Source organism: Pelophylax lessonae (genome assembly GCF_965119305.1).
Source record: "Pelophylax lessonae genome assembly, chromosome: 2".
NCBI lineage: Eukaryota > Metazoa > Chordata > Amphibia > Anura > Ranidae > Pelophylax > Pelophylax lessonae.
In genome coordinates, this window is record NC_138769.1 from 165,409,724 (window position 1) to 165,437,274 (window position 27,551).

At 45.9% G+C, this 27,551-nt stretch overlaps 1 protein-coding gene across 6 annotated transcripts in view; it reads left to right on the forward strand.

The window, feature by feature from the left end:
• TSPOAP1 (TSPO associated protein 1) overlaps positions 1-27,551 on the forward strand; it is a 432,345-nt gene that overhangs the window by 319,705 nt on the left and 85,089 nt on the right. For all 6 annotated transcript variants that reach the window (XM_082245070.1, XM_082245072.1, XM_082245071.1 and 3 more), the window contains one exon: positions 24,077-24,883. In XM_082245070.1, the coding sequence (XP_082101196.1) occupies positions 24,077-24,883 (807 nt within the window). The remainder of the gene's footprint in view (positions 1-24,076; positions 24,884-27,551) is intronic.

The following is a 27,551-nucleotide window of genomic DNA, read 5'->3' on the forward strand; positions in this document are numbered from 1 at the left end:
GCTCTTCAGGTAAAGTTCAGGGAATTTGACCCCAAAACTGCTCGAGTGGACACCCTGCTGTATGAGACAATGGGAACAAAACCATCACTTTCCAGAGTGTGGAATGTGGTGAAGCTTCTTCTTGTGTTATCACATGGTCAGGCAAGCGTCGAAAGAGGTTTTTCAATCAACAAAGAATTAATAGTTGAGATTCAGAGGGAAAGATCTCTGGTGGCTCAGAGACTCAGAGAGATTGTTGACCATGTCAGATCTGTAGGGGGCATAACCAAGGTAGAAATCACTTTCAGCTGCAGGAGCCAGGCAGCAGTACCATGGGTACCTGGATGAAGAAAAGAGAAAGAAAGAAAAACAAGCTGTTGACTTAAAGAGGAAGGATTTCACAGATGAGCTGGAAGATTTGAAAAAAAAGAGGGCTAGGATGGAGGCGGACATTTGTGCTCTCGAGAAATCAGCAGATGAATATGCTGAAAAGGCTGAATCTTCAGGCAATCTGATCTTTATCAGCAAATCCAACAGTTTCCGCCGTACTGCAAAAGAAAAGAAAGATTCTCTGCTGAAAATTGTAGAACAGATTGATGAGAAGCTTTCAGAAATGGTGTTGATTGTTTTTTGGCAATGTTTAAGTTAACTTGTTTAAGACTGTTATCGGGTCAATTTATGGCACTTTAAGTTCAGAACAGTGTTGCTGGACATTTTTTTTTTAGTTGCTTCACCTTGATTGTTATATCTCCTGTGCATTACGTTAATCCATTTCTAAGCGGTTCTCAGGGTTTATGCTATGAAACGTTGTTACTGTGCAAGCGTTATTTAAATAAATATTTCATATTCCACTGTACACTACAAAGCTTGTCATTTATATTAGTAAAAATATGGTGGGTGTGACATAGATTTTCTTCTTATTTAACATGTATACATAGACATTTCATGAAACATTAGGTCATGAATATTTACGTGAAGTCATGGAAAAGTCATGGAATTTTATTGGTGAAAATGTGTATGAACCCTGTTGGGGTAGGGGGACATCTTCCCTGGTTTCCGGCCCTGTGGACTTCTTTAGTGAGTGTCAAGGAAATCCGCAACACTTTTGGGGGTACCCTAAAAGGGGGAAAAAAGCTTGTCCTTTTAAGCTATTTTAGGTCCCGAGTCTCCTTGTGCAGATTTAATTCCTGCAAAGGTTTAGGTGATGTCTGAACTACCTAAGGTCCCCCCTATCCCTGTCCAGGGAATTGATTTACCTAGGTCTGATTTTATTTCTGACCAGGGTGGTTCTTCCTCTGCACAAACCTCAGGGACCACAGGCCATTATTCACCGGCTGCTCTCACACAGATAGTTCTCTCTCCCATTTTGCACACAGGTTCTGAGTCTGGTGGTATCCACCTTCAGGTTTGGCTCCACAGGGTACCGAAGTTCATGTCCTCTGACAGACACCGCAGGCGTCCAAGGGCCACGGAAAGGCCAGTATCATCCTCAGGCTAAGGCTTCTTCCGCAGTTCCTGCGAGGAATCAAGAGTGAGGATCTTCCAGTCATCCTGGTGCCTGTAAACGTTCCTTGGGGGGCTTCCTTTCAGAAAAGAAAAGTTGTCCCAAGGGCTGATCTACCATCCTGCTTTAGTCGCTGGTTTTAATGGCTTGGCTATTGAAAGCTAGGTATTGAGGGATAGAGGTCTGTCTGGATCAGTGTTCTCTACTATGGTGAAGGCGAGGAAGTAGTCTTCCAGCAAGATATACCATTGTACGTGGAAAGCGTACATTTCTTGGTGTGAGTCGATTGGCGCTCATCCTCTATGGCTTGGATTGTATCCTTTCTTCAATATGGTGTTGATGAGAAGTTGGCCTTAAGTACCATCAAGGGCCAGGTGTCTGCTTTGCCAATCTTCTTTTAGTGACCCCTAGCCACGCACCCTTTAGTTCATACCTTCATTTAGAGGATTCGACATGTGGCCCCACCTGTACGGTCTCTTTTGCCGCAATGAGATTTAAATTTATTGCTTTCGGTTCTCCAGAAACCTCCATTTAAGAATATTCAGGAGATTCCCTTGCCTACGTTATCCCAGAAGGTGTCATTCTTGGTGGCTATCACCTCAGCCCCGCAGGGTATCAGAATTGGCGGCATTATCCTGTCGCAGTCCCTATTTAGTGGTCCATAGGGATAAAGCTGTTCTTCGTCCCTGTCCATCATTCCTGCCCAAAGTAGTTTCTGACTTCCATTTGAATGAGGTCAATGTGTTGCCTTCCTTGTGTCCTAAGCAGGCTCATCCCAAGGAATACGCTTTGCATATCTTGGATGTGGTTCGTGCGATTCAAGTGTATCTTGCAGCTACTGAGTCTTTTCGGAGGTCAGACTCGCTTTTTGTGGTTATGGATGGACCAAGAAAAGAGCTTGCCGCTTCTTCGGATACCATCTCCAGATTGATCAGACAGTGATTCAGGCTTATTCTATTAAATGTCAGGCAGTGCTGTATCTTGGCCTAGGCCAGCAAGGCCCAGGCCTAGGGCGGCACTTTGCAGGGGGGCAGCAAAACAGCTGCACACCGCGCACACAAAAAAAAACAGCCTCCTCCCTTCTACCGCACGAAAAGGGTCCCTGCCGACTTGGGCTACACTTTTAGTATGGTACCAGACTTATGGGGCGAATAGGGCCGGAGGGCAGTGTCCAGGAGGTAAAGAAGTCTGGCATCCCCATAAAGCAGTCACACTGCTACCTGCCGGTATGATAATACTGGCCGGAGAGGACATTCGGTCAGACCGCAGGCCGCCAACCACACTTAATACAACTGGCCCGATGGTCCCCAATGCTAACAAGTGTGGCACTGCTGCCTAATGCTCCACCTACCCTCCTCCGCCCCCAGGTATGGCAGGCATCATGTCCATAATATAATTGAATTTATTTAAACATCCTTGTCCTTGAGCGAGCATATTGAACTTCATCATATACAATTAAGACTTTAAATTGTATATGATGGCAATAATATTTTGGTCCTGCTCACCTCATATGTGCTATTGCAACATGTCACTGGGTTAGTAAGATTACTCCTATCTTATAAAATATTTGGACTTGTGTTTGCTACCACTGATTATTTCACTTATTTGTATAATGATTCTGGACTTCCTAGTCATTATAAAAATAAGTGAAAAAATCTTATGATTACAATCAGTGGCAGCAAACACAAGTCCAAATTTCTTAGGCTGCTCTAATGGGCACTGATAGGCTGCACTGGTGGCCACTGATGGGGCTGTACTGATGGGCAGTAATGAGGCGGCACTGATAAGGCTGCACTGATGAGGCTGAACTTATGGGAACTGATGAGGCTATGCTGATGGGCACTGATACACTGTGGTTGTGGTCTGTGGTTTACAGATGACAGAACGGGTCAGAAACAGGAAGGGGTGTGTCCTTTACAAGAAGGGGTGGGTCATATTTAAATTAGGGGGTGCACAAGTTTATTTAGGCCTAGGGCAGCACAAAACCTAAATACACCACTGATGTCAGGTTCCACCTTTCTCTGTCATGGCACATTCTACTCAGGCGCTGAGTGCTTCTTGGGCCTTCTGTCATCAGGCTTCAATATTGCAAATTTGCAAGACGGCCACTTGGTCGTCCGTGCATACCTTCTTGAAATTCTATAAGGTAGATACTTTGGCATCTGTAAAAGCTTCTTTTGGCCGCAAAGTTTTGCAGGCTGCTTTTTAAGAGGGGCTATTCCCTCTTGGGGTGTTTTTTTTTTAGACGGGGCTCCTATGACCCGGTTAAGGCTCCTGTGTCCTGGTTAAGTGCTCTTATATTTAGCCCTGGGTTATTTTCCCCACCCCTCATTTTCTTTTTGCCAATGCTTTTGGACGTCCCACTAGTTATGATTTATGGAGCGTTGTGTCCGTCGATGAACGAAAGAGAAAATGGGATTTTCTCTTTCGTTCATTGACAGACACCGCTCTTCATCTGCTTGATCATAGGGTTATACTGCCCCCTACAGGAGTAGGAAACTAGGCAGAGAAAAGGCTTGAACATGCCTATGGGGCGGTCCCTGGGAATATACTCTCACTTCCGGCTATATATATATCCAGTTTTTTTCGGCCTAGTCAGGAGTAAGGACCTAGTTTTTTGCTGGGATCTCTGGTCCTGGCAATTTTTTCTTTTTACATGGAATTTTTTCCTCTTTTTATTATTTTGTTCCTGTGAGAGCTACAATCAAATGCTGGACTGGGCGACAAACTGGATAACCTAGATCCTTAGGGTCCCCCCCCCCTTAGTCCGGCCAGCGAGCGCGTGCAGGATAGAGGTGGAAGGTATTCTGGTCATTCTGGTCGCTCCAGACTGACCTCGCTGGTCTTGGTACGCAGATCTGGTAAGGTTGGTCGCCGATGCTCCTTGAAGACTTCCTCTCAGGGAAGATCTGCTGTCTCAAGAGCCGATCTTCCATCCTGCTTTACAGTCGCTGGCATTGACCGCATGGCTGTTGAAAGCAAGGTGTTGAGAGATAGAGGTCTTTCTGACTCTGTGATTTCTATGCTTTTGAAGGCTAGGAAGTCGACTTCCAGGAAGATCTATCATCGTACGTAGAAATCATACATTTTATGGTGCGAACCGCTGAAGGTGCGCCCTCACTTGTTTTTTTGATCGATAAGGTTTGGCCTTCCTGCAGAAAGGGATTGAACAGTAGTTGGCTATGGACACTATCAAAAGCCAAGTGTCGGCTTTGGCTATATTTTTCCAACGCCCGTTAGCTACACATGCCTTGACTCTTACCTTCATACAGGGAGTGGGCCATATGGCGCCTCCAAGACGGTCCGCGATACCGCCGCGGGATCTCAATTTGGTGTTGTTTGTTCTTCAAAAGCCTCCTTTTGAGAACATTCGGGAGATCTCTTTGCTTTCGTTGTCTCGGAAGGTTGCCTTCTTGGTAGCTATCTCTTCTGCTCGCAAAGTATCTGAATTGGCGTGGTCATGCCGCTCACCTTATCTGGTGTTACACAGAGATAAAGTGTTACTTTGACCTAATCAGTCGTTTCTTCCTAAGGTGGTTTCTGATTTCCATTTGAATGAAGACATTGTGTTGCCTTTACTCTGTCCTAAGCCCAAGCATCCCAAGGAAATTGTCTTGCATTCTTTGGATGTGGTTCGGGCCATTAGCGTATACCTGGCGGCTACTGAATCTTTCAGAAAATCGGACTCTCTCTTTGTCACTATCGAAGGACCTCGAAAAGGATTGGCTGCGTCTGCTGCGACCATATCAAGAGGAATCAGGCAGACGGTTGTTCAGGCTTATTCACTGAAGAGTCAGGTTCCTCCTTACCCTGTGAAGGCGCATTCTACTAGGGTGCTGACTGCCTATTGGGCTTTTCGCCATCAGGTGTCCATGCTGCAAGTTTTCAAGGTGGCAACTTGGTCGTCTGTGCATACGTTCACAAAATTCTACAAAGTTGATGTGTTAGCATCTTCGGATGCTTCCTTTGGCCGCAAGGTTTTGAAGGCTGTTGTTTGAAAAAAATCTTTTTTTTTTTTTAACAGAAACGTTTTATTGATATAAAACAAACAATAAATTAACAGTGCCAACAAGGTATGGATACATAAGAAGTAAAAGCAAGAAAAAAACAAGTAATATCCAAAGAGAGCATATGCACATCAATGACAGGTATGATAATAAAGCAAACAAAGATAATAGCCTTCATCCAGAGATACAGTAGTAGCTACAGGGCCCCATTAATCCACAGCCCCCCTATACCCCAGGTCCCCCGGGAGGGGGAGGTGTTGGGGGGGAGCTCCAGGAAGCCGAGCCACGGGGGAGCCGAGAGACAATAACGCCCCCACAGCACCCCACGACCCGCAGCCACACAACAGCAACCTCACCACCAGGGCCCTCGGGAACAACGATCAACATAATTTGGTTAGATCTGCAGGGGTCTAGCAGCAATCCAAACATCCCATATCTTTCCAAATTTTTGAGGGCTCTGACGCCCCATATAGGTCAACTTGTAAAGGGGCAGAGCCGCATCCACCAACGCCCTCCATTGTGCAACCGTGGGGGGGTCAGCACCCCGCCATTTTTGCAGCAATGCCTTCCGGGCATTAAAAACAGAGGAAAAACAATAGAAGTTTAGAATATTTCGCCTGCGTCACCAGCTCCACCATCCCCAGAAGGAGGACCCTAGGATCCAAGGGCACCGGCAGCTGCAGCACCGCACTGAGCTCCCCCGGGCGACGCCCCTCCAATAATCCTGAAGGAGCTGGCATTCCCATGTAACATGGAAGAAGGTGCCTACCGCCTGCTGACATTTAGTGCACAAGTCAGAGTGGGTGCTGTATATCCTAGCCAAACGTTGCGGGGTGTAGTATGCCCTATGCAAAAACTTCAGTTGAATAAACCTATCTCTGGCCGAGATTACCGTGGGTATATAATGGGGAATACATTGATCCCAATCGTCCTCCTGCAGCCCAGGGATATCCTGCCGCCACTGCCGGAGCAGATGGGGGTCATGTGCCAGTTGACCACACGTAAGTCTAAGATAAATAGAGGACAGTAGTTTATCGGCATTACGCGTGGTCAGAAACCTCTCTACCACGTGGGGAGCAAGTGTAGGAGACGTCGGAAACTGAGCCTGTGCAGCATGTCTAAGCTGTAGAAACCGAAACAACATACGTGACGGGAGATTAAATTTATCCTTCAGGGCCTGGAAGGTCAGCAGAGAACCCGAGGGCATTATGTGTTGTAGCATAGTCACCCCATATTGCGCCCACACGGCCGGATCGGGAATGGAGCGAAAATGAGGTAGCCTGGGATTACCCCACAGAGGAGTATAGGGCGAGATCGTGCCAGCCTCACCCGTAGCCCCCAGCATCTGCTCCCACACCCGCACGACCGTCCGCATAGGAAGTGTCACCTGAGGGGCAGCCCCCGCCCCCCTGTATACCAGGTTAGTCAACGCCGCATAGGAGCCCAAAATCGCCGCCTCAAGATTGACCGCCGGATTGGACCTAGACTGAGCAAACCACCAGCGCACAGAGACCAGCACCGCAGCCCAGTAGTACTTCTGAAAGCACGGTAGGGCCAGTCCCCCCGAAGACAGGGGCAGCTGCAATTTCCGCTGAGATATACGCGGAACTGACCCCGCCCAAACGAAGGAAGAGAGAACACTATCCAGGCAGCGAAAAAAAGACGCTGGTATGGGCACGGGGGTGTTTCTAAAAACGTACAGGAACTTGGGGAGAAAGGTCATTTTCAATAAATTAATACGTCCTACGGGCGTCAGGGGGAGCGTCCTCCACACCTGACACTTGGCGACCAGCTGCCGAAACACCGGCTCCAGATTGTCCGCCAGGTGAAGAGAATCTTTTTTGTTTCTCTTTGAGTGTGAATTTTTTTTCAAGGTGAGCTCCATTTGTTCCTGGTTGAGCTCTATGTTACCTGGTTGGCTAAGTTTAGCCTTTGGGAAAATATGGCTTCTTTGCATCGTCTTCCCACCCCTCATGAATTTACTGCTTTGGGACATCCCAATGGTCTCTGAAGAGATGAAGCTGCATCTGTCAATGAACGATAGAGAAACTAAACTGATTGCTGATAGCAGAGTTTGTGGGGTTGTGCCTGCAGGGACAGCCCCATAGGCGTGTTCAAACTTTTTCTCTGCCTAGTGTTCTACTCCTGTAGGTGGGCAGTATAACCCTATGGTCAAGAAGATGAAGAGCTGTGTCTGTCGATGAACTTAAGAGAAAAGGATTTTACGGTAAGTTCTTACAAAAAATTCAGTTTTTTGTACTTGCCATAAAATCCATTTATCTGAGTTAATCGACGAACACAGCACCCACCCCTTTATGGAGTTCTGATACTTCTATTACTGCTTGCTACAAAACTGATTACCTAGGGCAGAGAGTGGGGTTATGTCCAGCTGAGAATGGCCCATGGGCATAGCCAGGTGTTTTTTGTTGCCTAGTCCTACTCCTGGAGGAGGCAAAATAACCCACTAGTTATGATTTGTGGAGTGCTGTGTCCATCGTGTCCATCGATGATCGTTGGAAAAAGATTTGGCTACAATTCAGATGGCCATCAGAGTAGGAGGAGATTTGAGGTCTCACCGTAGTGGCATGGTATTGCAGTAAGGGTATTGCATGATGGTAGTGCAACTAGAGGTGCTGTTATAAAAGATTACTCAATGTCTCCCACAGTTTAATGTGTTGGTGTCTACACCAGTCTATGATTTTGCTTGGGTGGTATACATAGTACAGCTTAATGTCTGTTAGGGATAAGACCCTCTTTGGTCTTGAGGTGCTGTAAAACCATATGTTTTAGTCTGGGTCAATTGTTGGCCCAAACAAAGTGGGTGTTGTCTAATTGGAATATCATAACGAAGGAGTTTGGTATTCTTATAGGTAAGGCTGAACATTTTGTTTAAGTAAATTACATCTATCAAGCCACAAGAAAGTCCTCTGGGGACCATATGTTAATGTTGAAAAAATGGGAATAAAAGGGTTCAGGGATACTGATCCCCCAGATTTTGAAACTGGATATGTCTTCCAAAATTAGTACGTACCAAACGGCCACCTAGGACCGGGGAGCCTCCGCAACCTGAAGACAAATGCACATCAAAAAGAAAAATTATTGATTATAGACAATCACCTCAGAACTGGTTGCAAAATGAAGGCTCAACTCTGGTATACAACTGCAAGAAAACTTTATTGGTAGTACAATAAAAGACAATAGAAAAAACATGCTAAAATGTAGCAGATGATGTAGACCTGGCAACCTGCTGTTGCAGCAAAATACACACACGCTCACACACATACACATACGTCAGAGGGCCCCATCCATCCACTTAACACCACTCGCACCAAATCCCTTAAATTGCAGAAGCTTGTCCTAATGACATGCGGTGTAGTACAGCTTCCCAAAGATGGACTCTAGGTGCAGTCTATGCCAATAGCTGAGATCTCAATTTGATACGGATAAAGGACAGTGTCTTCATAAAATTAGGACATATAGGGCAGCATGGAGGAAGCATAAATGTTATATAAATCAGCCATTTAAACATCAAGCACAATAATGAAATACGCCCTGTCCCTCCTGTATGAACAAAGGAAAGTCCATATGACAGAGTTGGTTTGAGAACTGCAATGATGCACGTGATAGGGTATTTCACCCAATAACTAAGGGCTCATTGACATTAATGCAAAACCTTTGACATTAATGCAAAGGAAATGTGCTCATAAATATCCCTAGTTTACTATATCACAGACCCGTGAATGTCCTCTTGAAGATGTAGAAGGAGTCCTTATAACATAGGCGGGTAAGACTAGGGGTATGATGATAACAAATGGCTGGGTCAGCAGACAGCTGATGGAGTGGCTCTGGTAGGTGTGGACAATGTGGCAGAGGATGGAACAGCTGAGATTTAAAGGGAAGAGAGAGAGAGAAGGGGCGGTATAGTGGGCAATGGCTTGGGTGACAACACAGTCAATTACCACAAATGCAGAGCCCTCACCAGGCTTAAGTCTCTCTTACCAACCCCTCGGTTTACAGCGGATGCTTCTGCCGATGCTTCTACCGCACAGTCCCATGCCTCTGTCACTGCCGTTCCGGTAATGCAGCTGTGGTATCCTGCCCTATACTGCCGCCTCTTGCACTGAGAGACCGTACTGAGGGATGCCGTCCCTCAGTGCCGCATCACTTCCTGCTCGCGACCCGGAAGCATACCCCGTGATGAAATGCCGATGTCCGCAGAGATGGTCAGCTCAGACGTGGCTTGGTGGATGGAAGGGACCCAGCGTGTGACGTCAACGTGTTTAGCGTGCATAACGCACGCTTCGGCAGGACGTCACAACGCCCGCAATACTCCATCTTTATACCCATGGGCTTAATCATTTGCCACACCTCGGTCAGATTACATCAATTGCGGACATCATCATAGAGCCATCTTGTGGTTACTCATGGGTAGTGCAGGCACATATTATTCTAAAATCAGTGAAAAATAGGGGGAGAAAAAGTCACTCTATAAACATTACCTCGAAGATTACACATCTGGACAAGCAATGGCCCCAGCCACTCGGTCGATGCCACATAGATGAACAAAAAGAGAATAAGTAACCAGATACGCAGGATTATTGGGAATATTAATGATATTAATATTCACTCAACTACAGTCAATACTAACAGAATCCCCCCTTAGTTATACAGGCTTATAGATGTGCAATTAAATGACTATCAATAACAAAAAGCAATTCCAGATTATCATGGACAGAATAGAGAAATCAAGCCCAGAAGTCAGGGGATTCATGTATAGGACATTTAATTTAATTTAGGGGACAGGACTCTCAGGAATTCAGGTAAGTGTCATGATTTCCAGTAAATATACAGGGTAACTTAGGGGGAGAACTCTTAATACCTTATTGACCCTCCCACACACACATACTTTTCAAGAGTTCAGGTAACAGAAAAGGTCATTCTTAATTTGGAAGGGCCACACAGTTTTTTGGGGAGGAAAGATTGAGGATTATCACTCAGCCAGTGTGTTGTAGTACTACTTATTAATGTTATCAAAGTTCAAGGAAGACTTTAAGACTCATTTCTGAATTTAGTCCCGCCGGCACCAAAGTATTGAACCTAAAAATCCAAGCCTTCTTTTTCCTAAGGAGTATTTTATCAGCATCTAGGGGAGAGGTTTAATGCCCAGAACACTTTAACTTTCAGTCCTTTGGGGCTGCCACCATGTTTGTCCACGAAATGCAGCCCTATCGGGGTCTCTTCCCTAAGACGTATACTCTTTAGATGTTCCCCGACCCTAACCCGAAGCGGTCTCTTGGTCTTGCCGATATACAGCTTCTGGCAGGGGCACTCAATCGCATAGAGAAGGTGAGTGGTTCCACAGATTATAAATTGGTGTATCCCATAAACTGTAGATTTACTGGAATTCGTAAACACATTTGTTTTGTCTACAAATTCACAGATGCCGCAGTGGCCACATGGAAACATACCTTTTAACACCGGAAGATCCGTTAACCAATTTCTATTGGCTTTTTTCTCAAATTCTCAATGCACAAGATGGTCACCCAGATTGGTTGCCCTTTTCGCTACCATTAAGGGTTTGATAAGATATGCCAGTGGCATTCCAATACCTTTCATACCTCATGCCACTGACTTCCATATTTTGTTCAATAATAAGAAAGGAGATGCGGCACTTCCAGTAGCAGGAAAGCATTGTGTTTATTGAAAAATAAAAGATCCGACACTAGACTTGCAGGACAACACACCGATTAGCAGACGCGTTTCACACAATAGTGCTTAATCATTGCTGATTAAGCACTATTGTGTGAAATGCATCTGCTGATCGGTGTGTTGTCCTGCAAGTCTAGTGTTGGATCTTTTATTTTTCAATAAACACAACGTTTTCCTGCTACTGGAATTGCCGCATCTCCTTTCTTATTATTGAACTTTCCGGGCCACGGGCCCAGCTACAGGATTATCACAGCCTTTCTGGGATCATTGCTTTGCGGATTGCCTTGGAGCGGTGTGTTTTTCTTTTTACCCTTCCCCCTTCCTCTGCTTGTATGATTTTCCATATTTTGTTATCAATCTCGGAGAAGTCATGGCCTTCTCTCCAGTACTGATTTTTGTGGCCAGAAGTTCACCTCTAGTTTTTTGTCCTGCCTTTCGTTTCCCTTTTCCTAACGTACGGTGTGAATAACACCGTTCCCTAAACTGTTGGTACAGTTTTTTGGCTTCTTTAAGGTAATCACCATAGTGGGAACAGTTCCTCTTTATCCTGATGAACTGTCCCACTGGGATACTTTTTTTGAGGGGTTCAGGGTGATGGCTATCTGCCCTAAGAAGGGTATTAGCCGCCGTACTTTTCCTATAGGTCGAAGTTGAAAGCCTGCCATCCTCTAACCGGATTGTTAGATCCAGGAAAGAGATTTGCGACAGGTCCACAAAAAATGTAAGATGGATATTCCTACTATTAAGATTTAATTCTCCCATACATTTCTCAAGCTTAGCCCTGGTGCCACTCCAGACCAAGAGTATGTCATCGATGTACCTCAGCCATGTCAAGGCATATGGCTGGTACATGGAGGAAGCATACACCGTCTCCTCCTCCCAGAGGCCCAGATGGAGACAGGCGTAGGAGGGAGCCCATGGGGCGCCCATGGCGGTGCCTCTAATCTGCTGGTAGTATTGTCTCAAGAATTGGAAAAAAGTATTATTGAGGGAAAGATCTAGGATCTCTAGAAGGAATTCATTTTGTGGCCCATACTGTGGAAATTTCTTTTCAAGAAAGTGATAAACCGCTAAAATACCCCATTCATTGGGTATTGACGTATATAAAGACTCCACGTTAATACCCACTAGGAAGACCTCCCCTGTGAATTTTAGCCCATTGATCTTATTTAGTACGTCTCCTTTGTCTTTCACATAGGAGGGCAGGGACACCACTAATTATTTTATAAAGGAGTCAAGATACTGGCCTAGTTTTTCAAGAGGCCCACCCACCACCTAGACTATGGGCCTCCCCGGGGGATTTTTTAGGTCTTTGTGAATTTTGGGTATTATGTAGAAGGTTGGAACATTGTACTCATTCACCTTTAGAAACCTTTCTTCCTTTCTGGTGATCAGGCCGCCTCACATGCAAAGGCCAGTTTTTCATTTACCCTAAGCACCAGATTGGGAAATGGATTATCATTAAGTTTTTTTATAGGTTTGGGCATCAGACAAAAGTCTAATTGCCTCCTTCTCATATCCTCTTTCCAACATGAGCACAACGTTCCCTCCTTTGTCACTTTTCTTAATTACCACTACATTGGCCTGTTTAAGCTCTTGAAGTGCCCTCCTTTCGTCAGGAGAGAGGTTGTCCGAGGGTAAAGAGCTCCAATTTACTTTTTTGAGGTCCTCCTCGACCAGAGTCAAAAAGGTATTTAGCCATTAATTGTCACAGAATTTTTGTGATCTGTTGGCATCTCGGCTCAACAGAAAAGTGCAGAGGTTTGCGGCTTGGTCAAGGGATCCTCTGGTGGATGCCACAGACACGCTGGTGGCCCCGCGGGATCGGTATCATCTGATTTACGCCTTCCCTCCTCTCAAGCTTCTGCCCGGGCTTCTACAGGATCGAGGCAGAAGGGATTCCGGTCATCTTAGTGGCTCCAGACTGGCCTCGCTGGGCTTGCCGATCTGATGCGGCTGGTTGCATACGTTCCTTGGCAGCTTCCTCTCAGGGGGGGATCTGCTGTCCCAAGGACCGATCTTCCATCATGCTTTACAGTGGCTGGCTCTGACCGCTTTGCTGTTGAACGCCAGGTTTATCCGAGTCGGTGATGCCTGCACTGTTGAAAGCTAGGAAATATACCTCTAGGAAGATCTACTATTTTGCGTACATTGCGTAGTGCGAGTCCCTTGGGGTTCTTCCTCGCTTCTTCTTGGTGGCTCGGATCTTGAACTTCCTTTAACAGGGGGTTGAACAGAAACTGGCCTGGACTACCATTAAGGGCCAGGTGTCGGCATTGGCGGTCTTCTTCCACCGACCTTTGGCCCCACACCCCCTGGTGCGTAGCTTTCTTCAGGGTGTCTGACATTTGGTTCTTCCAGTGCTGGCTTCGTTGCCACCTTGGGATCTTAATTTGGTGCTTTTAGCTCTACAGAAGCCTCCCTTTGAAAATATTTGTGAGATTCCCCTACTTACGCTGTCCCAGAAGGTGGCCTTTTTAGTGGCTATCACTTCTGCGAGCAGAGTGTCGGAACTGGCGGCGTTATCGTGCGGTTCACCTTACCTGGTGATTCACAGAAATAAGGTGGTTCTTCGCTCCTGTGCGCCGTTCCTTCGAAAGGTTGTCTCTGATTTTCATTTGAATGAAGGCATTGTGTTGCCTTCCCTGTGTCCCAGGCCTAAACATCCTAAGGAAATTGCCTTGCATGCCTTGGATGTGGTCCGGGCAATTAGGGTGTACAGAAAGTCACTCTCGTTCTCACGGGTTGTCTGCTTCCTCTGCGTCCAGATGATCAGACAGACGGTGGTTCAGGCCTATTCTATCAGGGGTCAGGTTCCTCCTTTCCCTGTCAAGGCGCACTCTTCTAGGGCACTTGGTGTCTCCTGGGCTTTCAATCATCAGGCGTCACTGACCCAGGTTTGCAAGGCGGCCACCTGGTCGTCAGTGCACACTTTTGCAAAGTTTTATAAAGTAGATGTGTTGGCATCTACAGATGCTTCTTTTGACCGCAAGGTTTTGCAGGCTGCTGTTTAAGAGGACCTGATCCTCTTTGAGGGTGTGTTGTTTGTTTTTTTCAGGTGAGCTCCAGTTGTTTGGTTGAGTTCCTGTTGCCTGGTTGGCTAATGTTTAGCCTTGGGAATTTTTTTGCTGTTCCCACCCCTCATGTTTGACTCTGCTTTGGGACGTCCCAATAGTTATAAAGATCAGGAGCTGTGTCCGTCAGTGAACAAAAGAGAAAATGGGATTTTTGACTTACCGTAAAAATCCATTTCTCTGATGTTCATTGACGGACACAGCACCCACCCCTCTGTGGAGTTATAATTCTCCTAACACTGCTTGTAACAAAACGGAGTGGCTATAGCAGAGAAAGTGAGTGCCCATGGGTGTAGCCAGATTTATTTTCTGCCTAGTGTCCTACTCCTGTGGGGGGCAGTATAACCCAATGGTTATGAATATCAGGAGCTGTGTCTGTCAATGAGAAATGGTTTTTACTGTAAGTCAAAAATCCAATTTCTCTGTCGCTCATTGACAGACGCAGTCCTCTTGATTAATATCAAATTGGGTTATACTGCCCTCTACAGGAGTAGGACACTAGGCAGAAGGAAAACGTTCTGGCCACACCTTAGGGGCAGTCCCAGAGGGTATATCCTCTCTCTCTCTCTGCTACAGGATGTTAGTTTTTTTTTTGTCAAGGGTCAGGTTTCAGCGTTAGCAATTCTCTTTCAGAAACCTTTGGCTACACATTCCTAGGTGCGGAATTTCATCCAGGGGGTGCGGCACTTGGCTCCGCCAGTGCGCGCGCCCTTACCGCCCTGGGATCTTAATTTGGTGTTGTCGGTTCTTCAGAAACCTCCCTTTAAAAATATCAGGGAGATTCCCTTGCTTACGTTATCCCAGAAGGTGGCCTTCTTGGTGGCCATTACTTCTGCACGCAGGGTGTCAGAACTGGCCGCATTATCCTGTCGTTCCCCATATCTGGTGGTTCATAGGGATAAGGTGGTTCTTCGTCCGAATCCATCCTTCCTTCCTAAGGTGGTTTCAGAGTTTCATCTGAATGAAGATATTGTGCTACCTTCCTTGTGTCCTAAGCCCAGTCATCCTCGGTAGTTTGCGTTACATTCCTTGGATGTGGTTCGGGCAATCAGGGTATACTTGAAAACTACGGACTCGTTTCGTAAAACGGATTCACTTTTTGTGATCACGGATGGCCCCAAAAAGGGGTTGCCTGCATCTGCCGCGACTATCTCCAGATGGATCAGACAGACGGTGGTACAGGCTTATTCTATTAAGGGTCGGAATCCTCCATTCCCTGTTAAGGCGCACTCCACTCGGGCGCTTAGTGCTTCCTGGGCCTTCCGCCATCAGGCGTCAGTGGTCCAGGTTTGCAAGGCGGCTACCTGGTCGTCGGTTCATACCTTTACAAAATTTTATAAAGTTGATGCGTTGGCATTGGCGGATGCCTCTTTTGGCCGCAAGGTTTTGCAGGCCGCAATTTGAGGAGACCGTTGGTCTACCTCGAGGGTTTTTTTCTGTTGGGCTTTCAGTTGAGTCTCATCCTCTTGTCTGATGAGCCTTTAAAACTTCTAGTTGGCACCGGTTGGGCCTTCTAGATTGGATTTTGATTTCTGTTATCCCACCCCTCATTTGTGGCACTGCTTTGGGACGTCCCAATTTAATATTAATCAAGAGGACTGCGTCTGTCAATGAGCGACAGAGAAAAATGGATTTTTGTAAAATCTTACCGTAAAATCCTTTTCTCTTAAGCTCATTGACAGACGCAGTACCCGCCCCTCTACTTTTGAGTTGGGTTGGGTTAAATTCTCTGACACTGCTTTGTGACATAACTAACATCCTGTAGCAGAGAGAGAGAGGATATACCCTCTGGGACTGCCCCTAAGGTGTGGCCAGAACGTTTTCCTTCTGCCTAGTGTCCTACTCCTGTAGAGGGCAGTATAACCCAATTTGATATTAATCAAGAGGACTGCGTCTGTCAATGAGCTTAAGAGAAAAGGATTTTACGGTAAGATTTTACAAAAATCAATTTTTTTGCAAGCATTCTGTACTCCAATGGTATACAGAACGCCACCAAGTTGCCATATTTCATTGAATTTCATAGAAAATGACAGTGCTGCAGTTTGAAAAGGACAGGTTGTTTTAAAAAAATTTAAATTACAGTATGCCTTGTGAAGCAATTATATATAAAAAAGTAGAGCGGATGTGTCAGATAGAACAACATGCATAACTGCAGTTCTGTCACTTGAGGGGACTGTTGTGTTTCCTAGATAGAGTTTTACAGTATACAGGCTTTAGTATAGCAAGCAGGTAGTATCAAAAAAGTAGAGAAGTCCTTGGTGAAACAACATGTGTAACAGCAAATGGGGATGTGGTCAACAGATGTCTCCACAGACAAATCTCAATAGCCTCAGCCTCTGATATATCTGCCTGTTGATGATGGCTAGCGAGTAATGGCTTTGTACTAATATGGGGTCAGCTATGAGAGCAATGTCATCTTTTGATGGTCATGAGACAGGTGGTGCATATACGAACATGCACCTTGGGAGTGGCCTGTTGAGACTTTGTTGGAGACATTAAAACCGTTAACAAAAGCCGTAACTCCCAACAATTAACACATACCATGAACAAAACAAGTAGAAGATATCAGTTGGTCGGTGAGACCTAGCAGGGAGGATAAATGGTTGTACCTTGGTAAGGGGAATAACTCCAGTTATCTGGGGTTTCCTTTGCATGTTTTGTCTGTCAACTGACACTTTCGATGGTACACTAGATCAGAAATGAGTGAGTGTCCGATCTAGTACAGTGTTTTTCCAACTTTTCTTCAGTCAAGGCACCCTTTGGAATCTCGCACAATCCTGGGGCACACCAATCTGAGGGCTTGTTCACACCAGGAGGTGCATCAGATCACACATGTTCTTTTGCGCGTTCCCACACTCATTTTTTTTAATGAGCTGCTCTATGCGTGTGAAACACGCAAAAGGGTGCCAGCATGATTTTTAAAATTGTGCAGCACCAAATCACATGGTACTAAGGTACTATGTGTTTTAGCAGGCACAAACATATCTGCTTTTGCTAGATGCGTGGGGATGTCATAAAAAATTAATGGCACCCACGTGCATCTGCAAAAGGCAGTACATTTATGTGCAGTACGGGAAAACATGCAATTTCACACATATTACAATACTGCACCTGGTGTCAACAAGCCCTAAAATGTACTCTGTGAGGCAGAGTTCAGTGGTCTGTAGGTTGTAAACCTCCATTCGCCCTCCTAGCACAAACCCCCCCCCCCCAAATCCTCTCCTAACACAACACCCCCAAATCCCCCTTCCTCGCACAACCCCCCCACCCCAAATCGCCCTTCCAGCACAAACCTCCCTACAGAGCACAACACCCCCAGATCCCCCCTCCTAGCACAACCCCCCACCAAAATCACTCTCCCCTGCACAACCCCCCACCTAGCACAACCCTCCTCCCCCAAAAAGACAAATTCTGTCCCTACAAGACTGATAGCAGCAGAGGGGGAGGGGATCGGTACTTTTGGATCTTAGCGATTCTGTTAGCTCCTGTGCACAGAGGCGGCAGAGACCTCCCCTTGCCATCTGCTCCTCTCTGTACTCTTGCCGGCAAGTCCTTAGCAACTGATGACATCATTGGTTGGTATGACGTGGCACCCCTGAGGACTCCTCACAGCACCCCGGTTGAAAAACACTGGTCTAGAAGCTGGAAGTTTCATCCTTGTTGCATTGTACACAGTTCTACTGAAATTAGAGCTCATCGGTACTAAGCCTCCTCTCATCCAACAGTGATATGTTAACATAACCGGTATGTCCTGTCACATGGGGTTGCGTGAAGGTTACAAATGTGTACTTTGTGCAGTCATGTAATGCTGCATCATCAAATTCTTCCCAATGGGAGAGATAGTAGGGAGCAAGAAACTTTAGTCATAGGAATCCTTCAACCACATGTAGTCGGGAAAATACATTTTTTTGTATCCATCTCCTGACTTGTGCCTGTCCACAACTTTATCCTAGTGATATTTTGACAATGCCTTGCCACCCATAGTTTATTTGCTTCAGTTGCTCTACCAGGGAATGAAATGCTCCAGAAAAGCAATTTTCATGCTAAGCTAATCAAAATGACCACAGTTGATCACAGTTGAAAGTCAAATGGTTTTGTGTGCTGAGGATGAGCTACACGTAATTGAGTTCGCAAGTCATTTTTAGGAGGGGGTGATCCATTTTCCAACTCAGTGACTGTTTTTGAATTTTTTTTAAAAAAATTCTAACATATTGGTGTTATATCTTTCACTTGGATGTGTAAATACAGCTGGATAAAGAAAAAAACTGTTTGCCCTTATTTCAGGCTGCAAAGCAACAAAATAATTATTTTAAATGGGGGTGACTTTTTCTATACCCACTGTATCTGTGATAATGATTTATCATGTAGGGATTAGTAGTATAAAATGGGGAGCAAGTCAGAAAACAATGAACATGAACAAGTCTGCAGACAGTCTCATACATCCAGGGATTAATATTATTATAGAGGCTTTATATAGCGCCAACCGTTTACGCAGCACTTTACAATATAAAGAAAAGGTTTTCTTGAAAGTGCCGGAGAATGCGGTGAGTTTCCATTGGCGGATAGTCCAGTAAGGACATGGATAGCCAGCAAGCCTAAGTGGGGTGAAATAGTTGGAGGATTACAGTTCAGGAAAATTGTGCATTGCTTGGGTATCCATTACATCTACATAAAACTAGGTAATGAGCTGGCTTGTGGGAAGCATGTGGAAGGGAGAAGAAGCATTGAGAAAAGGGCATAGCGGGGAAGGAAAATGTTCTTGCCCTCCATCTCAGGCGGTCAACAGAGTCCAGTTGCAAGGCCCTGTATAACTCAGAAACATTGCACTTTACCACTGTGATTACCTAAATAAATGTTTTGACAACTTTTTACAGGCCCACGGTGTGCCTGGTGACCTATAGACTGTTGGGGCAAACAAAAAAACTCACCAAATTCTAGTCCTCAAATGAGAACTATGGTTCCCTCCCCCAGTGACTACATCACTGTAGGCCATAGTAGTGTAGCACTACCCCCATAGGAGTTGCAAATGTCAGGGTTCCCCACTACTGCACAGCCAGTCACATAGCATTTTCAACTTGCATCCAGACACAGAAAACAGTCTTTGAGCTTTGTTTTAGTTGTTTTATTGAGGGGATAATAACTTGGATTGGTTTAGCAATTATGGGATGCCCAACTTGATAGTAACAAGGAAAAACCAGGGACAACTTCCTCCCTATATGCAGCTCCACTTGATCGTCCTGCACAGCTTGACTTGATCCTCTGTACAGCTCCACTTGACTTGTTCTGCAGAACTCAAACTGATTTATTTTTTGTGGGAACTAACAGTCTCTTGTTAGCTTGGCAAAAGCCCCTTACAGCCTAGGAACTCTCAGTCCCTTAGAAAAGTAGCACATGTGTTGGGAACTGCATCCTGGAGCACCTCCACTCCCCTGTAGACGCAGGTCCCAGCTCTACCTCTGCAGGAAATGCTAGCCCACCTGGCTGCTTCTTCTCACCAGTCTACCCGCCTGACTCACTGGAGATCTCCCAGGGCAAGGTTTAATAAAGACTTAAGCACACAGATGTCTTCAAGAGAGACCTGCTACATGTGGCTATTTCTCCCCTTGGCAGTCCCTGCACCATGCTGATCTACTTACTCTGTTCTCTTTGCTCCCGCTACCTCTCCAGAAATGGATAGTAGGATCCTTTTAGACCAGCCACCTGAGCCCTGGCCCAAGGTAAAACCCCTCTATGGCAGGGGCCCCTAGAGGGCCACCGACAGTCTTCCTCAGCACTGCATCTCCATCTTCCACCCAACTTCCTTCCCAACATGGCTCATGTCTATTTAAAGGCTCATTTAGTCCCCTGCCAGACCAAACTCCTGGGGATTGGCTAAGGGCCCCTAAACAGTGGCGTACCTAGAGCATTTGGCACCCGGGGCGGATCCTATATCTGGCAACCCCCCCAACTTTAAAATGTAAAAACACCCACAAAAATTTGTAATGTTTTTAAGAATATTTATTGCACACATTTCACAGCCCCCCATCACAGTGCCCCTTGTAGTCTGCTGCCCCCCGGTCTCTGATCACAGTGCCCCCTTTTGCACTCTCTGCCTCCCCTGCAGAGTCCTACCTTCGGCATAAACAGATCGCTAATACTATTCGCACTGTGTTTGTTTGTGTAAGAGATTGGAGACATGCTAAAGGAGATGATCTGAGACTGCGGACATGAAACAGGAGATGGTCAGAGACTACAGACATGATACAAGAGATGGTCAAAGGCTGCAGACATGATACAGTAGATGGTCAGACACTGCAGACGTGATACAAGAGATGGTTAGAGACAGATCGCTAATACTATTCGCAATGTGTTTAAGTTTGTGTAAGAGATTGGAGACATGCTAAAGGAGATGATCCGAGACTGCGGACATGAAACAGGAGATGGTCAGAGACTACAGACATGATACAAGAGATCGTCAGAGACTGCAGACGTGATACAAGAGATGGTCAGAGACTGCAGACGTAATACAAGAGATGGTCAGAGACTGCAGACGTGATACAAGAGATGGTCAGAGACTGCAGACGTGATACAAGAGATGGTCAGAGACTGCAGACGTGATACAAGAGATGGTCAGAGACTGCAGACGTGATACAAGAGATGGTCAGAGACTGCAGATGGGATACAAGAGATGGTCAGAGACTGCAGACGGGATACAAGAGATGGTCAGAGACTGCAGACGTGATACAAGAGATGGTCAGAGACTGCAGACGTGATACAAGAGATGGTCAGAGACTGCAGACGTGATACAAGAGATGGTCCGAGACTGCAGACGTGATGCAAGAGATGGTCAGAGACTGCAGACGTGATGCAAGAGATGGTCAGAGACTGCAGACATGATACAAGAGATGGTCAAAGGCTGCAGACATGATACAGTAGATGGTCAGACACTGCAGACGTGATACAAGAGATGGTTAGAGACTGCAGACATGATACAGGAGATGGTCAGAGACTGTGGACATGATACAGTAGATCAGTGTTTCTCAACTCCGTTCCTCAGGGCACACCAACAGGCCAGGTTTGCAAGAAAACTGAAATACATCAAAGGTGATATAATTTTCTGCTCAGTGATTGCAGTATTCTAGTCTGCATCCCCCCAAGGTAATACTTAAATCTGGCCTGTTAGTGTGCCCTGAGGACCGGAGTTGAGAAACACTGCAGTAGATGGTCAGACACTGCAGACGTGATACAAGAGCTGGTCCGAGACGGAGGACACGATACAAGAGCTGGTCCGAGACGGAGGACACGATACCAGAGCTGGTCCGAGATGGAGGACATGATACAAGAGCTGGTCAGAGACTGCAGACATGATGCAAGAGATGGTCAGAGACTGCAGAAGGGATACAAGAGCTGGTCAGAGACTGCATACATGATACAGGAGATGGTCAGAGACTGCAGACATGATAGAAGAGCACTAGGGGAGCTGGAGAGCACAGGTAAAGCAGAGATCACTGGGGGAGCTTAAGGGCATGGGGGGAGGGGTACTTGAGAGAATTAAGCCAGAGAGCATGGGGGGGGCTGAAAAATACTGTGGGGAGCTGGAGAGCACTTGGAGGGGGGGGGCTGGAGAGGGGGTGGCTGAAGAGCACTGGGGGGGTGCCAGAAAGGAGGGGGCTGGATAGCACTGGAGGGCCAGCAAAAGAAGTTGGATAGGAGGGGCAGTGGGGCACCTGCATATAGATGAATTGATCTTTCCATATTCCTCCTGCAGCCGCTGAATGTCTGCAGGAGGGAGAGGAGGAGAATCAGGCATTCAGCGGCTGCAGGAAGAATATGGAAAGATTAATTCCTCTATATGCAGCTGTCCCCACTGCTTCTCCTATCCGGAAACACAGGGAGGCTGCACAGCACAAGCACTTGCCTTCTCCAAGCCCCCTGCGAGCAGCACGGACCGAAGGAGCTGCTGCTGCAGCTTCCTTCACACGGAGATGTGGGCTGGCCCGGAGGTGTCAGCGAGCACCTCTGAGTGGCCGTTGTGGCACCCGGGGCGGGCCACCCCCCCCCCCCCCCCCGTTGGTACGCCACTGCCCCTAAATATGCAGAAGAGCCCCTGTTAACCTCAGCCCACTAGCATCTAGTATGTTCTCCAACTTTCTAAATCCAGGGATCCAGGGGGAGGCACCAGAGAGCTGTCTGTATATGAGTCATGCTGGCCTAACTTCTAATATCCCTGACCCAATTACAGACTCGCAGGCTCTGCATGAGTCAGAATATATTTTGTAGCACATTCTAGAGGGTGCTACAATAGTAATGATAGCCTGGTGGAAAGAACCACGGTGCTCAGCAGTAGACCAGGAATCTAAAGCCTCGTACACACTATACAACTTTTGTTAGATTTCCTTTAGATTTACCTTCAGCTATGTAGTACAAGGGCCTGCCTGATTGCATACAAATTGAAAGGGTTTAGATTTGACCTCATATTATATGTTTTTGGTAAATCTAAAGGAAAAAAATCTATAGACCATTGTATAGTGTGTATGGCCCATAACACTTCTGGCTGTGTTGTATCAAGAGTATTCTCTCGCACTGCAGCGCTTGAAGAATGCGAAGATCTGTATCGTGGGTGACAAGACAGAGACAGGTAAGTAGAATGTGTCTTCTTTACATGGGACATTTTTTCTTCTACATATTAGTTTTGCAACAGTGTTGCTTTTACCTGGAAATAGAATACGAAAGTGAACGTGGCCATTTTGACTAGATAAAATTGTTCATTAAATGTCTAAATATGTTTACTAGGTAAGGTTTTTTTTTTTGTAATCTTTGTTTTAATTATTCCTTAATGACTTTACCAATTTTCACTAACTTAAATTTATCACAGGTAAAAATGTGATTCTATTTGATTATAAACAATATATTTTTTTTTTTTATAACCTGGTATACTTCCTTGCTCTGTGCAATGGTTTTGCACAGAAAAGCCCCAATCCTTTTCCTCTGGGGTCCCCCGCTGTTGCTCCTGGCTCCTGCCTTCCAAGTACCCCCCTAGCAACCTGCTTGCTGAGATGGGGGGGGGATTGTGCAGGCTTGCGCCTGAACCCTGCTGCCTGTGTCCAAAAAGACACAGACAGCAGGGCTTTGTCCCTCTCCCTCATCAGGATTTAATATGGTGAAGAGCCAATGGCTCCCGCTGCTATCAATCTGCCCTGTGAGAAGGCAGAGCGTGGAGAGAGCCTCTGCTCTCGCGGGCAGCAGTGGATTGGGCTCTGGTAAGTATAAGGGGGAGCTGGGGGTATCCTGGACACACGGAATGCATTACGGTAAAAAAACCTAGAGGTTGTAAACCCAATTTTTTTTTTTTTCACCCTGAAAGAGAAACACATAATGAGCTAGTATGCATCGCATACTAGCTCATTATGAAATACTTACCTTAGAACGAGCCCCCGCCATGCCGCCCGCTTACCTCTATGACAGGCGACATGTTCAGTCGCCTGTCTTCCGGGATCGCGGCACCGGCCATCTGATCGGCCGGAGCCGCGGTGACGTCACTCGCGCGCTGGAGCTGACGGGCACGGGGCTCTGAAGAAATGGCACCAGCGGCCGTTCTTTCAGAGCGCATGCGCCAGTGATGTCTCTTGCTGCATGTAAGGTAAATATCTCCTAAACGGTACATGTTTAGGAGATATTTACAGTACCTATAGGTAAGCCTTATCATAGGCTTACCTATAGGTACAACTTGCAGAGGAGGGTTTACTTCCTCTTTAAGGCTTTAGAATCACTTTAATGGTCAAAATTGTACTAAAATTTTGTGATGTGTTGTGTTGTTTTCATAGGGGAGTTAATGGATGGAAGGCGTGGGCTTGTCCCTTCAAATTTCGTGGAGCGCGTCTCTGATGATGATCTGATAACCTTTCACCCAGGTGAAGCCAATGAGCTGTCACATAGTTCTGCACAGGATATTAGCTTTCTGAGTGGAAGCAGCATTGAAAGAAGTGAGGAGGATGATGATGATCCAAGCAGCCTCAGCCCATTGCCATTGCAAGGAACTAGTGAGGGAGCTGCTGAGGTCTCAGCTGTGCCTTACCCTAGAAAGCTGACCCTTATTAAACAACTAGCCCGAAGTGTAGTCGTTGGATGGGATCCTCCTCTTATAGCAGCAGGCAGTGGAAACATTCTGAGTTACAATATTTATGTGGATAATGAACTTCGACAAAATGTTCGCTGTGGAGGACAAACAAAAGCCTTGATTGAGAAGTTAGAGCTGAAAACTCGGACGTATCGTATCTCTGTACAAAGCATGACCGAAAACGGTTGCTCAGACCGGATGCGTTGTACTTTGCTGGCTGGCCATGGTTACACCCTAGCTCCTACTCAGCTTCGTGTTCGCAGCTTGTCAGCCACCTCTGCAGAGATCACATGGCAGCCATGTAACAGCAACTATTCACATGCCTTGTATCTAAATGAAGAAAGCTGTGGATTGACCAAGGGAGGGACCTATTGGTACACTTTTGGCAGTTTGAGACCAAGCACTATGTATAATGTTAAAGTGGAAGCACGACCTCAACGGATTCCCTTAGAGTTGCCAATGGAGAGAAGGGAGCCAAAAGCAACAGTTATGCAGCTGACAACTCCTGCTGCAGGTAAGTGTGACTTTACTATAGAAGAAGTGTTTTATTTTTTACCAATTTCATACACCTGTGTTCTTAAAGTGATACCAACCATACAATGTTTAATTGCCATCATCCCTTCTATTTATATGTAAAGATCGTGCCACTGTATTTAATGTAATATGAAAAAAATCATCTGTGTACCCCTTTCGATCATTGCTGTTCGGAGATCACATGATGATTCCCAGGTCTTTCCTGTTTTCAGTCTGAGGGAGGAGTTTCTAGAACTGTGCTGATGTATGGATCTGTGGCTGCACAGCACTGATTGGTGCTGTGGCGGTCACATAATGTAAAAAATAGAATAGAGAATTTAAATATTAACATCAAAGTGTTTTAAAGTGCCATGAAAATCAAATCTGTTTTTTAAAGCAAATGTTTATTTATTTTGCAATAACATGGTGTAGGTGGAGTTTAGGTTGGCTCACAATAGTTTTCACTGTAAAGATATCTATAGGAAGTTCTGCTAATCAGACTGTGTCACGCCTCTCCAGTCTGTGGGTATTTGAAAGAACTAACAGGGACGTGAAGCCTCTATCAATCACCATCTTCTGTCCTGTCCCCATAGAGTTTAGCAATATGAGGACATGGAGTAGGAGGGAAGAAGGGGAGTGTACACCCACAGCTGTGACTCTATAGACGCGGGCTGCACAGACAAGAAAAAAGAAAAAAATTAACAGCTTAGAAACTGAAACTGGTGTTTACCAATGACTCAGATGCTTCACATCCCAGTCCCCCTTCTCTTTTATATCACATTCATGTTCTTACATCATTGTCCTCCGACCACCCTGCATATTACAATCCCTTCCTTTATATTACAGTTCTCCACTTTACAGCAGTGTCCTCAGCCGCCTTCACAGTAGTGTCCCCAATCCCCCTTCACATAAAAAATCCCCCTACAGCAGTGTCCTCTGAGCCCCTTCACATGACCCCCCATAGTAGTGCCTTCCTCCTCCCTCCTTCACATCACCGCTCACAATAGTGTCCTCCTTTGCTCTTTTGCCCCTTCACATCACCCCCCACAGTAGTGTCCTCCTTTCCCCCTTCATATAACCCCCACAGTAGTGTCCTCTTCTGCCCCCTTCCTATCACCCCCCACATTAGTGACCTCCGCCCCCCCACAGTCCTCTTCCCTGTTCACAACAACCCCCCCCCCCCCAACAGTGCTGTCCCCTTCACATCACTTCCCCAACAGCACTGACCACCTTCACCCCCCCCCCCATCTTTACAGTAGTGCCTTTGTGCCCCCCCCCAGCAATGTTCCCTGCCCCTTAATTTCCCCCACCACACACACACACACACACACAAGAATGCATTCTGCCCCCTTCACATCACCCCCCCCCCCCCACAGTAGTGTTCTCTGCCTCAAGCATCCCCTGCTCCTCCATCCTTCAGAGCCATGTCCTCTGCCCCCCTCACTTCACTCTGCTACATTACACGGGAACGCAAAGCAGCGAGTGGAAGCTAGTACAAACGGAGAGTGAGAGGCACAGTAGCACTGGATAGAAGCCAGGAGCTGTCTGAGTTAACTTTGCATGTTAGCAAGCTTGTGATTGGATGCTGGGGCTGCTCTGTGTCCAAAAAAAACACCCTACCTGCTGGTTAATCTGGAAAGTTATCTCAGGCAGTTACCCCCCTCCATCCAATTGCAACTTTGCCTCTCGCTCTCAGTCTGTCCTGCCTCCCATTCTCTGCTCTCCTCTGCTGTGATAGTGACAGCATTGTGAGTATGAACACAATGTATGAGGGGTCTTCAAAAAGTTTGTGCACTTTTTTACACAATTTTTTAAAATGCGGAAACTTTAAGAACCCTCATAATATAATATGTATTGACAGTTTTCATTGATTTGGGTTTAATGACACTTTAACTGGATTATCGTTTAGTTTTAATGATTACTATAGTTTTAGCTGCATAATAAACCTGTAACAGTCCATACTTCTCTATACAGCATCTGGAGGTGTTGGGAGGTTGTGACTATGGACATTCAAATATTAACATGTAGTGAAAAAACTTTAAGCAATACCACGCTGACATTTGTGGCTGCATGCACTGTGGAACAAGTTGCCCTTAAAATTCCCAGCAGAAACACTGAAAGCCTAGTGTAAGCCAGTTCACTTTACTCTGCCCCCTCTCCCAAGAGTGAGCCAATAGACTCTAATCTGTAATGTATGCAGAGAGTAGAAACTCTGAAAGAAGGCTGAGACCCACTTTGAAGGACTTCAGTAGTGCTTTTTGAGGCTAAACTGCTCAAGAGTATCTACAGCTATAGTTTGTGAATAAGTAAATATGTATAGAAAAATAAAAAAATATATCTGCGCTTAGAAAAAGATTACCAAAATAAAGGCAGCCAGCACAGCAGGTAAGATTACACACCGTGGATTACATAAACAAGAGAGGGCAGCGCCAATGTAAATTAAGTGTGACACAATGATAGTCCATATGAAAAGTCCATATGAAGGGTGAACAAAAAGAATTCTTCACAAACCAGTGAGTAAAAAGTAGATGGAATCGTATCGCCAAGCACCACATGAATATGAGGTTAAACTGCTTACCAGATAGTGTTGACCCTCATATTATAGAAAGGTCAACACCAGCATATAACATAGAGGTAAACGTTGTTCCAGTAGTGACCTAAAGATGTCC